A 13,948-nucleotide genomic window follows, 5' to 3' on the forward strand; every position below is an offset into this window, starting at 1 on the left:
TTGTAATTTTGTTCTAGAACAGATATCTTGAGTCATGTTTCACAATTCAGAGTCACTATTATGTAATTCATTTTCTCACATTTCCTACAACTATAAATTGTTGTATTCTGTCCTGCAAAATATACTGGGAAATTGTGGAACATTTGGTGCCATCTTTCCTCTTTGTTCCCTTCTTAAAAGGACTGCTTATTTGTGTTGTTATGTGGTGCAAAAACCATGTGGGACCAAGTCTGACTTCCTCTGGGGGAAAGAGAAGCAAACTCAAATCAGCCCAAGGGTGATTCTTATGAAGCAGAGGTCAGATACCCTACAATGTTCTTTACCTTATTCTGACACCACACATCCCTCCCACAGCACTCTCCGCTTCACATCTGGGTTAGACAATGCAGTGCAATGGTCACACAGAGCTCATAACAATACTCATGATTAGGGAGTTTATGAGGGAATTGTACAGGGCAAATTCAGGATTAAAAAACAACTCAGGGTGTAGCAGTCTTCAAGTCAGGAACGCCTCTTCTCTGCCATATTGCAGATAGGTCTCTCTTTTGTCTTTCACTTTCTCAGTCAGTGGCCCTTTGGCCTCTTCTCCCCAATTCATGGTCCTAGAATCTGCATGCCATGCATACTTTTCTAGATAAGGATCTTGCACTCCACATAAGCCCTTCCTTCTTGAAGGTCCTGCCATCTTCCATTCCTGCCTCTGAGATGGCTCCATTTAAACCAAGCTAGATGGCAAAACTAACAAATCCCAGCCTTAGAATCCTATAAACTTTATTTGCATGGCTCTGCCCAATCACTTGGTGTGACTTAAGACCTTGGATAGAAAAATCATATCAAGTAAATTCAAGGTACCGCATGTGGCTACAAAATTTAATTATGAGGACTTCACATTCCTTCGTGTTTAATTGTTAAAAGAAGACAAACTCCATTTTTCAATAAAATAACATTCATTGATTTTTTTTTTCTTTTACTTTGATTATCACAAAAGAGAAAGTGCTGACAAATAAATCTGGGTTTTTTTTTTTTGTTTTTTTTTTTCAAATACCTACTAGCTGGAATTTTAGAGAGCGAAGCACACATTTTGATTTTAATAGCAACTTGGTACTTATTTTTGTTCCTAAATATTTTATCAGTCATGTAAATAATCTGTTATAAGAACTTCAACATCATCATTTAAAAATATAATAAATAACCTGGCACAATCCAAAACTGAAATCTCTATCATTTTCTTTTCAAACAATCTACAGTTCTCAGTGTACCTTTTGCATACTTCTCCATTTAGTTGAGTGCTGATGAATAAGTAATAAGTAATTCTTTTGAGAAAAAACTGCCAATTTTGAAAGACGCCACTTAATGTTACATGAAAATTATTGTTATGCAATATCTTCTTGGCATGGATTTGTTCCCAGTGTAAAGGATTATAATTTGCTTTATATTTAGTATGGAACAAAGTTAAAAGGTATTAAAACTGCTCAGTAAGATAGTAGAACAGTGGTGGTTGAGAGTGCTCAAAACATCCTTGAAAGGCCAAAAGCAGATGGAAATTGCAGATAAATAAATAAAGGAAGGGACGGCTATCCTTGGTACAGAAAGAGCTGACTCAGAAGAACCTGGAGATAAATTAGATTAAAAATGCTATGATGTGTAGGCAAAGAAGTGTGCTAAAACTACAATACTGGTTCTCCCATGTAAACTATCATTCAGTTCACAATAAAAACTGTCAACACACACACAGACACATAAAGACAAAAAATAAATACATAAAAAATAAACAGCTACTTTTGCCTGCATAGATAATGGGACTGCTCTGCATAGCAAATTAAAAATGAAGTAGCACTACAAAAAAAAACAAAAAAACTAGAGTATTGGAAATTTCTAGAAATTTTTCTTAGCACATACAAATACCCCCAAATAAATATAAATCTGAACAAAGAAAGAGAGTGCAGAGCTTTTCTAAAGAAATTGAATGTGGTGCCCTGTGAAAGTCTGAGAAACTGAAAATCTGCAACTAGCACCTATGAATAAATCCTTCAGTAGGAGACACTGCTCTCTGCCTTAGTACATGCAGTAGAAAATCCCAGTCAATAAGATCTTAGAGGTCTCAGTCAGCCTTTCGATTTTCTCAATCATGTATATAAATATGGAGTCCTGGTGTGGAGCTGTGGATTAATGCATTGGACCGCAATGTCTCCTTGACCCACAGAGTCGCTATGGGTCAGAATTCACTGGACGCACTTAACAGCTCTGATTGCGTATAGGTTACTAACCGGGCTGCTAACTTCAGGTTCAGCAGTTTGAAACTACCAGCTGTTGCGCGGGAGAAAGATAAGGCTTTCTGCTCCAATAAAGGTTTACAGCCTCAGAAACCCTATATGGTTTTACTATGAGTCAGAATGAACTCCACAGCACACCACCACCCCCATATGTAACTATATAAACAATTACTAGCTACACAAAGAAACGACAATTAAAAAAGAGAAAATTACAAGGTAATGGACAAATAACTTGGACTACAGAACTTTAAAGTCCTGATAGTAATTAAACACTCCTGTACGTATTAAGGAGTCCCGGTGTGGCACTGTAAGATAAACACTGGACTGCTAATCACAAGGATGGTGGTTCAAACTTATCAGCTGCTCCTCGGAAACCCTATACAGGGTCACTATGAGTTGGAACCAACTCTTCAGCACTTAACAACAACAACAACATAACTCTTAAAGAAATAAAATAAAATTAAAGATATAAGAACTTTCTCACAATAAAATTTCCCTGCCCAGTTGGCTTTACAAGTGAATTCTTCAAAACATTTTGGGAAGAAATACCAATTTCTAATAGCTTCTAGAATAAAGAAAAAGAGGGAATACTTTCCAACTTTTTATATGAGATCTGTCTAATCTTGATATCAACACTTGAAAAAAAATGTTACAAGAAAAACAAGACCAAAACCAATTAAATATCTCTCACAAACCAAGGCAGAAAATTCCTAAGCAAAACATTAGAAAATGGAATCAAGCAATTTGTAAAAAGTATATCACATCATAACCAATACACTTTATGTCAGGAACTCATGTGTGGCTTCACATTAAAAAAATTAAAAAAAAAGACTATAATTCACCACATTCATACAAAAGGAGATAATTAGAATAACTAATAATTATTCATGATAAAAATTTAGCAAAATTTGTAAAATGGGATATTCCTTAATCTGTTTAAGATGATCCTTAAAGAATTCTATGAAACACTGTATTTAATAAGAAATTATGGAAAGTTCTCTTCCTCAAATAGACAATGGCCAAAAAATTCTCAATATCACCACTGCTAAATAACATTTTTAGAGTCTATACAATAAAGCCAGAAAAATTCTACGTATTTAAAAAGAAAGAAATCTCTTTTATTTGATGAGGACATAATTGTGTACATTAAAAATCTCAAAGATCAGAAGGTAACAACCAGATTGAAAATGAGAATGTTCACACATTATTCACATAATGTTGCTGAACAATTTGTGTAGAATTTGTTTAATGTAATTTAACTGTTGTGAAAAACCATTGAAAACAATACAATGGTACATTAAAAAAATTCTACAAACTACTAGAATTAATGAATAAATTGATAAAGGTCACTGAATCCATATAAAATGATTATATTTTATATACTCTCAACAGACAATGTAAAATTTAAAATGAAAATTTATAGTGGAATACAAAATTAACAAATACTTGAGACTAAATCTAATTAAACATATATAGTACCTCAGGACTGAAAACTTCAAAGTGTTGCTAAATGGTCACTCAAAAATACCTAAATAAATGGAGGAATAGACTCTTACATGTTACCAAATTAGATAACCTCAATATCATAGAGATGCCAATTGAGCTACAAGGTCAACAGAATCCCAATTACTATTATGGCAGGATTTATGTAGTAATGACAAGTTGGTAGCAGAATTTATTTTGTAATCCAAACATAAATAAGGACTCCTGGTGTGGCGCTATGGGTTAAAGCGCCAGACTGCAAAGCCATTTGAACTGCAACGTTGGTGGTTCAAGCTCACCAGCTGCTCCTCAGAAAACCTATAGGGTCGCTATGGGTTGGAATCCACTCGATGGCACTGAACAACAACAAGGCAAGCTTCAAAATGGTGAAGCATGATGGGGTTGCACGTTGTACTGCAAACCACAAGGTCACCAGTTCGAGCTCACCAACCAGTCCATGGGAGACAGATGAAGCTTCCTGGTCCCACAAGGATTAACAGCCTCATAAACCCTATACAAGGTCACTATGAGTTGGAGCCAACGCGACAACATACACCCACAACCAAGGCAATCTTCACTGAAAGGAACAAAGTTGGTGGGTTTATACTACCAAATGCCAGTTTTTTAAAAGAAAATAATTATAAATAAGCCTATGTGGTATTGGCACAAAGATAGACACAGCCAAATATAAGAAAGTAGAGAGCATAGAAGAAGATTCATAGGTAAATTCTTGGTTGATTTATGACCAAAGTGCCACTAAAGTACAGTGAAGAAGGGGTTGTCTTTCCATAATGGTGATGGGTCAGTTGGTTTTACTTTCACTAGGCACCACTTAGTTAAAAAAAATAAGTGTGAATTATTTTCATAACCATTTTCTATACTATCCTATGATAGAAAGTTGAAGACTCACAGTTAAGTAAGTAATTGAAAGAAAGGATGAATGAAGGAATCTTAAAATACAGTAAATATTGATTCAAATATATTTTAGCTTAGAATAAATACTTTTATTTATGATACTTGGTGACATTGGTTACCTCTATCTTGCTAAAAATACTGTCAGTTATACATCTGAACTCTGAATGAATCATATCATCACTTGCCTAGTTTATTTATTTAAAGTAATTAATGCATAGAATAGTGATGTATATTTAGGCGTTTGGTCATTAGTGTGCCAACATTTTTTTTTTCCATTCCACCAAATTATCCTGTCAAATCAAATAGGTAAATACACACACACACACACACACACACACACACACACCCCACTTCCACGAAGTACCCAAGGAACAAAACAAATATAAACACTTGCAACGTTTAACACATGCGACAGGAGGAGATGTTAATGGCTAACCTTTATCCACTGGAGATTTGTCTGCTTGAGCTTATTTTCAAGTTTATCTTGTTCTTCTGGGCTTATGGGAGCACTTACAAGCACTGTTCCCCCGTTTTCATTTAATTGTTTTAGAATTCCCTGGCGCAGGGGCAACTCTTCTGCCAGTAACTGAAACAGACAAATGCAACAATGTTTCAAATGAATTACAGCACAATTCCAACTACCTTGTCTTCCCATCTATTGATTAGTCTATCAAAATGAAGAGACTTGACAGAAAACCCACTTGTATCTCAAATATCAACAGTTTCCTACAGGGTACAGAGCTGATGGACTTCAGCACCCACTCCATAGTAGATAAACCTACCCTAGAAAGGATCAATTATCTAATTTCTCAAAGTTTTTTTTTTTTTTTTTTTTTTAGAGAAAAATGTTAGGTCGTATAATAAGTTTTAAACCAGTACCCTAAAAAGAGTTAGTCTGAAAACATGTCACTATCAAAAATATAATCTGAACAAATATATTACCCTCTATCTGAGTCCTAAGGAGCTCTGGTAGCATAGTGATTACGAATTGGGCTGCTAACCTCAGGGTCAGTAGTTTGAAACTATCAGCTGTTCTGCAGGAGAAAACCCTGTACAGGGTCGCTATGAGTCGGAACCGACTCCACGGCACATAACAACATCTGAATCCTGGTGTGGTGCTGTAGGATAAGCACTAGACAAGGTTTTTTGAATCGCAAGGTGGCAGTTCAAACTTACCAGCTGTTCCTCAGAAACCTTAGGCAAGGTTATTATGAGTCAAAAGTGAATCGAAAGTTCTTAATAACAACAACAAATGGTACTGGTACCTTAGGGGGTTATGCATTGGTCTGGTCACCATAAGATCACCGAATACAGTCCACCAGGTACTCCCTGGGAGAAAGATGAGGCTTTCTTCTCCTGTGAAGATTTACAACTTTGGAAACCCTATATACAGCGTCTCTATGAGTTGCACTCAACTCCATGGCACACAACCACCACCGCCACCACCGTAGTACTAACACTCCACAACGTAACATTTGTTGTTGTTGTTAAATGCTGTTGAGTTGGATCTGACTCAGACTCAAGAGCAGTAAATAACAATTTATATCATTATCTTAAGAGACCCTTAACATTTATTGAGTGTTTACTTGGTGTCAGGCACTTGCTAATCTCTTCACATATATTGTCTAAGTTTATCTTCGTATTATCATAATTCTAGAAAATAAATCCTATTATGTTCATTTTATATATCATGAAACTGAGACAGAGAGTTTAAATCAAAAGGTAACAAACAATAAAACTGTAAATCTAACTTGGGTTGTTTCATGGCAGAACTCCTATTTCTGACTCCTTCGCATCCTTGATTTCTCTGATTCATTTAGGACCACACTTTAAATAACCTTCTCTAAGCCCTACAAAACCATTAAGATGTTAATGGTGGTGGTGGTAGTTATATGTCCAGGAGCTGGTTCCTACTCATAGCCACTCTGTGTAGGGCTTCTGAGGCTATAAATCTTTACAGAAGCAGAAAGCCTCATCTTTAGCTGGCTGAATAGCTGGTAGATTCGAACTGCTGACCTTCTAGTTAGCAGCCCAACTCATAAACCACTAGATTAATTGCTGGGTTTTATTCATGTATATCTTCTAGAGCTGCACTATTCAATATAGTAGCCAATAGTCACACAAGGTTACTTAAATGCAAATCAATTAAATTTTAACTCAGCAAATAAAAATGTCAGATCCTCAGTCATACTAGTAACCTTTCCAGTGATTCAAAGTCTCGTATGTCTAGGGAATAACAAAATAGACAATGCAGAACATTTTCATCATCACAGAGCTGTTCAAGGCAAACAGAAAATCAAACCCTATTTGTTAATAAGTGGATGACATCAAACATGTTGTTTAGATAAGTTATCAATTATATTACTATGTATAATACTCAATGGAGTCCTGGTGTTGTGCTGTAGGGTAAACATTCGACCTCAAGGTAGATTTGGACTACAAGGTCGATGATTCAAACTTACCAGCTGGACCTTGGAAATCCTATACAGAGTGGCTATGAGTCAGAAGTAACTAGATAGCACTTAACAACAACAAAAATAGCACTCAACACATTTGTGGTTGTGTTATTGTGTGTCCTCAGGTCAGTTCTGATTCATAGCAATCCTGTTTAGGGTTTCTGAGGCCATACATTTTTATGTGAGCAGAAAGCCTCATCTTTTGTCTCCAGAACTAGTGATGGATTCACACTGTTCATTTTTAGTTAGCAGTCTAACAAGTACGTAACCCACTATGCTACCTGGGCTCCTCAACACATTTAGGAAAGATGGATTTCCAAGGACAGTCTGGGTTCAATGGTTTTATCACATAACAAACTTCAAATGAACTACTATTACATACTTCACATTTTTGCATCTCGAATACCTACTGCAATAGTTAAAACATACAGGTTTTCCCTGCTATCCAACCATAAAGTGTTCCTATGAAACCTTTCCTACATTGAATCCTTTATAAGTAAAGCAAAGAAGCAAATACTATTAATTTAGCCACTACCATTGAGTTGATTCTGTATAGGGTTCCTGAGACTTTAAAACTTTATGGAAGCGGAGAGCTTTATCTTTCTCCTGCAGAGAAGCTGGTGGGTTTAAACCACCAACCTTACAACGCCTAACCCACAGTACTACCAGGGCTACCTGGCAGGAAAAAAAACAAATAAAAACTGTGTGTTCCTAGACCTAACAAATTACCTACCAAATCATTCCATAAGAACTCTTCAAAGTGTTAAGGAGCAAAAAATGTAAGTTTGAGGACTAAGGTGTGTCTGACCCAGGCCATGGTATTATCAATCATATCATACATATGCAAAATTTGAACAATGAATAAGGAGGACTGCAGAAGAATTGATGCATTTGAGTTATGGTGCTGGAGAAGAATATTAAAAGTGCCATGGACTGCCAGAAGAACAAACAAATCTGAGTTTGAAGAAGTACAACCAAAATGCTCATTAGAAGCCAGGATAGCAAGACTTTGTCTCTCATACTTTGTACACGTTATCTGACCAGTCCATGGAGAAGGACATTAATCTTGGTAAAGTAGAAGGTCAGCAAAAATGAAGATCTTTGCCCTTTTAAAGTTTATGTTCAGCTCTTTTACCTCCTCAATTTTTTTTTTTTTTTTTCATTTGCTTTAGTATCACTACACTGGAGAGCAAGTTTCAGGGTTTCTTCTGACATCTATTTTGGTATTGCTTTCTTCCTTGTCTTCTTAATGATCAGTATGATGTTCTTGAATTCAACACTTCTGGTTTTTGGTCATTAGAGTCTAATGCATCAAAACTGTTCCTGAGATGTTCTCTAAATTCAGGTGGGATATGGCAGTTCAAACCAACCAGTTGCTCCTTGAATAGCCTGTATAGGGTTGCTATGAGTCAGAACCAAGTTGACAGCACTTAACTACAACAATGCTCAAGTAAACTTTCAAAAAGTTGAGCAGACCTATGATTGTTGTTGTTATGTGCCGTGGAGTCAGTTCTGACTCATTGCGACCCTGTACATGGTTTCTGAGGCAGTAAATCTTATCAGGAGCAGAAAGCCTCATCTTTCTCCCGTGGAAGAGTTTCAAACTGCTGACCCTGAGGTTAGCAGCTTGATTCATAGACCTATGATGCTGTTGTTGTTGTGAAGTGTCTTTGAGTCGGTCCCAACCCATAGCGACCCATACGGTTTCCAAGGAGCAGCTGGTGAGCTTGAACCGCTGACCTTGCAATTCAAAGGGTTTATAGTCTAGAGCATTAACTCACAGCGCCTCACCAGGACTCTTATGATCCGTAACTAGAATTTGTTTACAGAATTTAGCAATAGTTTTGTTTTTAATACCTTATCCCCTGTACTCTTGTAAATTTCCTGTTTCACTGAAATAAATGGCTGCCATTAGACTCTAATTTACATGTGCAAACAAACTGAAGCATTGGTAAAGAAGCAATGCCCTTTCCCTTTGATTGTGTGACCTTGTAAAATGAGACTAGTAGCAACTATTTGGATGCTTTGATATGAAGATTCAATAAAGTAGAAGATGGAAATGCATCTGCTCCTTGGCACATAATAGAGGATAATGAACTGTTAATTTACTTTCCTTTTCACCTTCCCTTCAATTTTTAAAATAAAACAGATACAAAAGAGTAGCATTCTTAAAACTAAAACCATTAATATGAATCCAGCTGTATAACCAGAGACACATCAGTGAGTCAGGTGAAGTAATCAGTAATAAGCACACATCCCAGTAGGTAGGCAAACAAAGCCACTTGAAAAAGCAGGATGAGTACTCAACCAACATGAGATGTGAATCAACACCATGCGTCCCCCCACCACCACCAGAAAAAAGAAACCCAAAGAAAATATTGTTTCAAGCTAATTGTTGTTGTTGTTAAGTGCCATGGAGTAGGTTCTGACCCATAGCGACCCAGTATAGGGTTTTCGAGGAGCAGCTGGTGAGATTGAACTGCCAATTTTGTAGTTCAAACTGACCTTGCAGTCCAATGAATTAACCCTCAGCGCCACATCAGGACTCCACAATGCCATGCTTTTACTTAGAGGTTGAATTCCATATGACTGATTCATGTCTTCCCTGGCACACTGTTGTTGTTGTTAAGTGCCTTAGAGTTGATTTTGACTCACAGTGACATTGTATAGGGGACATTGTATAGGGTTTCTGAGGAGTGGCTGGTGAGTTTAAACAGCCGACCTTGCAGTACAAAACCATCTTGGAGTTCAGTACTTTATTCCACAGAACCTACCATACCAGGACTCCTCCCTAGGAAACAGAAGTCTTTTTTATTCCAAGAGTATTCCCACATTGCTACATCTGTGCCCTAAGGCCTTTAGAGAAAAAAATGAGCCTGATAGCATAGAAAAGAGTCTGAACAGGACTGCTAACCGCAAGTCACGCTGTGGGAGAAAGAGGTTTTCTGCTCTGGACCGCCATCATTTAGATTTCATGACTCCTCATTTTGTTCTGAAATATTTGAAAATATTTGGAACTGCGCAATTCTCAAATAAGTCTAAAGTTAATTGAATTTAGTTTTAAAAAAATAACTGTCAATTATGATGTTGTTGTTGCTGTTGTTAAGTGCTGTCGAGTTGGTTGTGAGTCAGAGTGATCTTTTACAGGGATTTCAAGGAGTGGCTGGTGGGTTTGCTTCTCCTACAGCACCACACCAGGTCATGTATTATACACAACAAAATGTATTCACACATACAGTGTACATATATATTTTAAACAAAGTACACTGGTTGGGAACCATTGGATTAAAACAAAATAAATTTGCCTGAAAAACACTTTAGTGAGGAATGATGAATAAACTAATGAGCAGGAAATCAATGATTAAATATATTAAAAATAGATTCATACCCTCTTTATACAAGCAAGCCCTCGAGGATGTGAGAAAGTAAAATTACCTTGACTTGATCAAGCTTTTCTTTTAGCTGCTGTTCATTTCCAGGTTCAAGAGGAATGCTGGTAATGTTACCTGCTTCTTCCAACCATAAAACAAATTCATTTAAATCTCTTTGAAATTCTGACAAAATATTCTTCCTTTCTTCTAGCCTAAAGATAAAGAATAAAATTGTTATAAACAATATATTTCTCAAACTTTCTGCTTTTTAAAACAAACTATACAAAAAAGGGGAAAACATGGTTTGCAGGTTCAAGAAAAGAAGCAATTTACAGGAGGTGTAGCCTTGCGGGTTAATGCGCCGGACTGCAACAATGGTTTAACCCACAATGCGGGTAATGCAAACTCACCAGCTGCTTCTAGGAAACTCTGTACAGGGTCCCTATGGGTCAGAATGGACTCAATGACACTTACCCACAACAACAACAATCCTTTTATAAAATTATTTTTTATATGAATTATGTGATAGGAGCAGCTGGTGAGCTTGAACTGCCACCCTTGTGGCTCAAACTGACTTCTATGTCCAGCGCACTATCCCACAACACCACACCAGGACTCTATAATATGAGGCATCACATAGGAAAATTGTAAAACAGAAGTTAAAATAAATTAGTTCATGCTAAAATGATTTTCAAATTGTAACTCACAGTTCATTTTGAGCTAAGAGGAAACTTGATTCAAATACTTAACATGTGCTACATTTGTTGTTTATATTGTCACTGAGTCTGTTTCTATTCATGGCAAACATATGTGTTTCAGAGTCGAACTGCTCCATCAGGTTTTCAAGGTTGTGACCTTTCAGAAGTAGGTAGTCCAACCTCGATTCTAGGTGCCTGTAGATGAGTTTTGAACCACTAAACTTCTGAAGAGTATGCAAGGCTTAACTGTTATACTCACACAGAGACTCCATGTTGTATTGTTGTTGTTAGGTGCTGACTCATAGCGACCCTATGCACAACAGAACAAAACACTGCCAGGTCCTGGGCCAACCTCACAATTGTTGCCATGCTTGAGCCCATTGATGCTGCCACTGTGCCAATCCATCTCAGTGGGGGTCTTCCTCTTTTTCTCTGACCCTCCACCTTACCAAACATGATATCCTTCTTCCTCGACTGGCCCCTCTTGACAATATGTCCAAAGTGTGAGAGATGAAGTTTGGCCAATCTGACATTCAAGGAGCACTGTGGCTGCACTTCTTCCAACACAGATCTGTTTGTTCTTTAGGCAGCCCATGGCACATTCAATATTCTCCTCCAACACCATAACTCAAAAGTATCAATTCTTCTACAATCTTCCTTAGTCACTGCCCAGCTTTCACATGCATATGAGGCTATTGAAAATACCATGGCTTGGGTCAGGCACATCTTAGTCCTCAAGCTGAGAGCTTTGCTCTTCAACACTTTAAAAAGGTCTTGGGCAGCAAATTTGCCTAATGCAATACATCCTATAATTTCTTGACTGCTGCTTCTATGAGTGTTGATAGTTGATCCAAGAAGAATGAAGTCCTAGACAACTTCAAATTTTTCTGCATTGATAAGAAGGTTGTTTATTGGTCCAGTGGTGACGATTTTTGTTTTCTTTGCATTGAGGTGCAATCCATACTGAAGACTGTTCTCTTTGATCATCATCAGTGAATATTTTAAGTCCTCTTCACTTTCAGCAAACAAGGTTGTATAATCTGCATATCACAGGTCATTAATGAGTCTTCCTCTTGTATCATCTGCATATCACAGGTTTTTGATGAGTCTTCCTCCATTCCTGATGTCACGTTTTTCTTCATATAACCCAGCTTCTGGGATTATTTGCTCTACATACGGTTGAATAATTATGGTGAGAATACAACTCTGTTGTACACTCTTCTTAATTTTAAACCATGTGGCATTAGTGGAGGTTTTTATTTATAAAAAAATGTTATTCAATTAGCCATAAAGGTATTCTTATGCACTGAACCTTAAAATTTCAACTGAACAAATATGATTTACATTTAAAAGTAATTCACAGCTTTTTGTTGTATCTTTTGGAATCTATTTCATCAGTGTAAGTTTGTTAGTAAAGTTTACTCTATGAGGAAAGTGTACATATAGCTGTAGAGCTTGATGAAAGCTCAGGAGTCAAACGCAATAGACAAGCAGGTAAAGAAACATAATATCATCAGAATCTCAGGGATCCCCTCCTGCTCCCTTGTAGTCACTACCTTCCCTTAAGTGTAACCAGCATTCTGTCAACATTCATTGTTATAACTGTTTTGAACAATAGGTAAATGAAATAAGCACTGTCATGTTTTGTGTCTTAACACTTTCACTCAATGTTCTATTTACAATAATCATCCATGTATTTTTACTTTGTTATTTCTCTTGACTGTAGTGTATTCAAGTATGTAAATACATCACTATTGGTAGACATTGGGTTGTTCTATTTGGGGGATGTTTTCCTAAGAATTTTTTCCCCAATTTATACCATTAAACATTTATTGAGAGCTCATTAAGTTCCAGAAACTCTACTGAGCATTAGAAATACAGATGGATATGTAACACACCATGTCTTTGAGGATCTCATAATCCACAAGAGGAAACAAGGTTGTAAACTAAGGATAGAATCTCCCCTATTGCTTCCCACTTACTTCTAGCAAAGGCCACCATCACTATAGGAATCTACAAGGGCCTGACTCTATGATGCCCAGTATGGTAGACATTACCGAATGTGACGACTGAGCACTTGGAGTGGCTAGTTAGAACTGAAATATGTCAATTGTGTAAAATACACACTAGATTTTTAAAACTTTGGTTAAGAGTAACAATAACAAAAAAAGAAAGTTAAAAACAAAATCTCATTAATGTTTAAATATTGTTAAGTTCCGTCAAGTAGATTCCGACCCATAGTGACCCTGTACACGGTTTCTAGGAAGCAGCTGGTGAGCTTGAACCACCAACCTTGCAGTTCAAATGACGTTGCAGTCTGATGCATTAGCCCACAGCACCACACCAGGACTCCAAGGTTTAAATATGTTGTTGTTGTCAGGTGCCATAGAGTCGGAACCGACTCATAGCGACCCCATGCACAGCAGAACGAAACAATGTCAAATCCTGGGCCAACCTCACTACCGCTGCTACACTTGAGTCCATCAATGATGCCACCTGGCCAATCCATCTCGTTAGGGGTCTTGCTCTTTTTCTCTGACCCTCCACCTTACCCAGCATGACATCTTTCTCCAGAGACTGTTTCCTCCGGACAATATGCCCAAAGTATGAGAGACGAAGCTTAACCATCTTGGCCTCCAAGGAGCACTCTAGCTGCACTTCTTCCAAAACAGATCTATTGGATTCTTTAGGCATTCCATGGCACTTTCAGTATTCTCCTCCAACACCACAACTCAAAGGCATCAATTCTTCTA

The 13,948-nt window shown here is 37.2% G+C and overlaps 1 protein-coding gene across 3 annotated transcripts in view; it reads right to left on the minus strand.

The window, feature by feature from the left end:
* Positions 1-13,948, minus strand: part of LOC102838260 (dystrophin-like) — a 3,237,302-nt gene that overhangs the window by 1,179,031 nt on the left and 2,044,323 nt on the right. For 2 of the 3 annotated variants that reach the window (XM_006870143.1, XM_006870144.1), the window contains exons 46-47: positions 10,562-10,709; positions 5,107-5,256 (exon numbers count right to left, since the gene is read on the minus strand). In XM_006870143.1, the coding sequence (XP_006870205.1) occupies positions 5,107-5,256; positions 10,562-10,709 (298 nt within the window). Of the gene's footprint in view, positions 1-5,106; positions 5,257-10,561; positions 10,710-13,948 lie in introns of those variants that run through there. The other variant, XM_006870145.1, reaches the window with a different exon arrangement.

Source organism: Chrysochloris asiatica, unplaced genomic scaffold (assembly GCF_000296735.1).
Source record: "Chrysochloris asiatica unplaced genomic scaffold, ChrAsi1.0 scaffold00139, whole genome shotgun sequence".
In the NCBI taxonomy this organism is placed as follows: Eukaryota; Metazoa; Chordata; class Mammalia; order Afrosoricida; family Chrysochloridae; genus Chrysochloris; species Chrysochloris asiatica.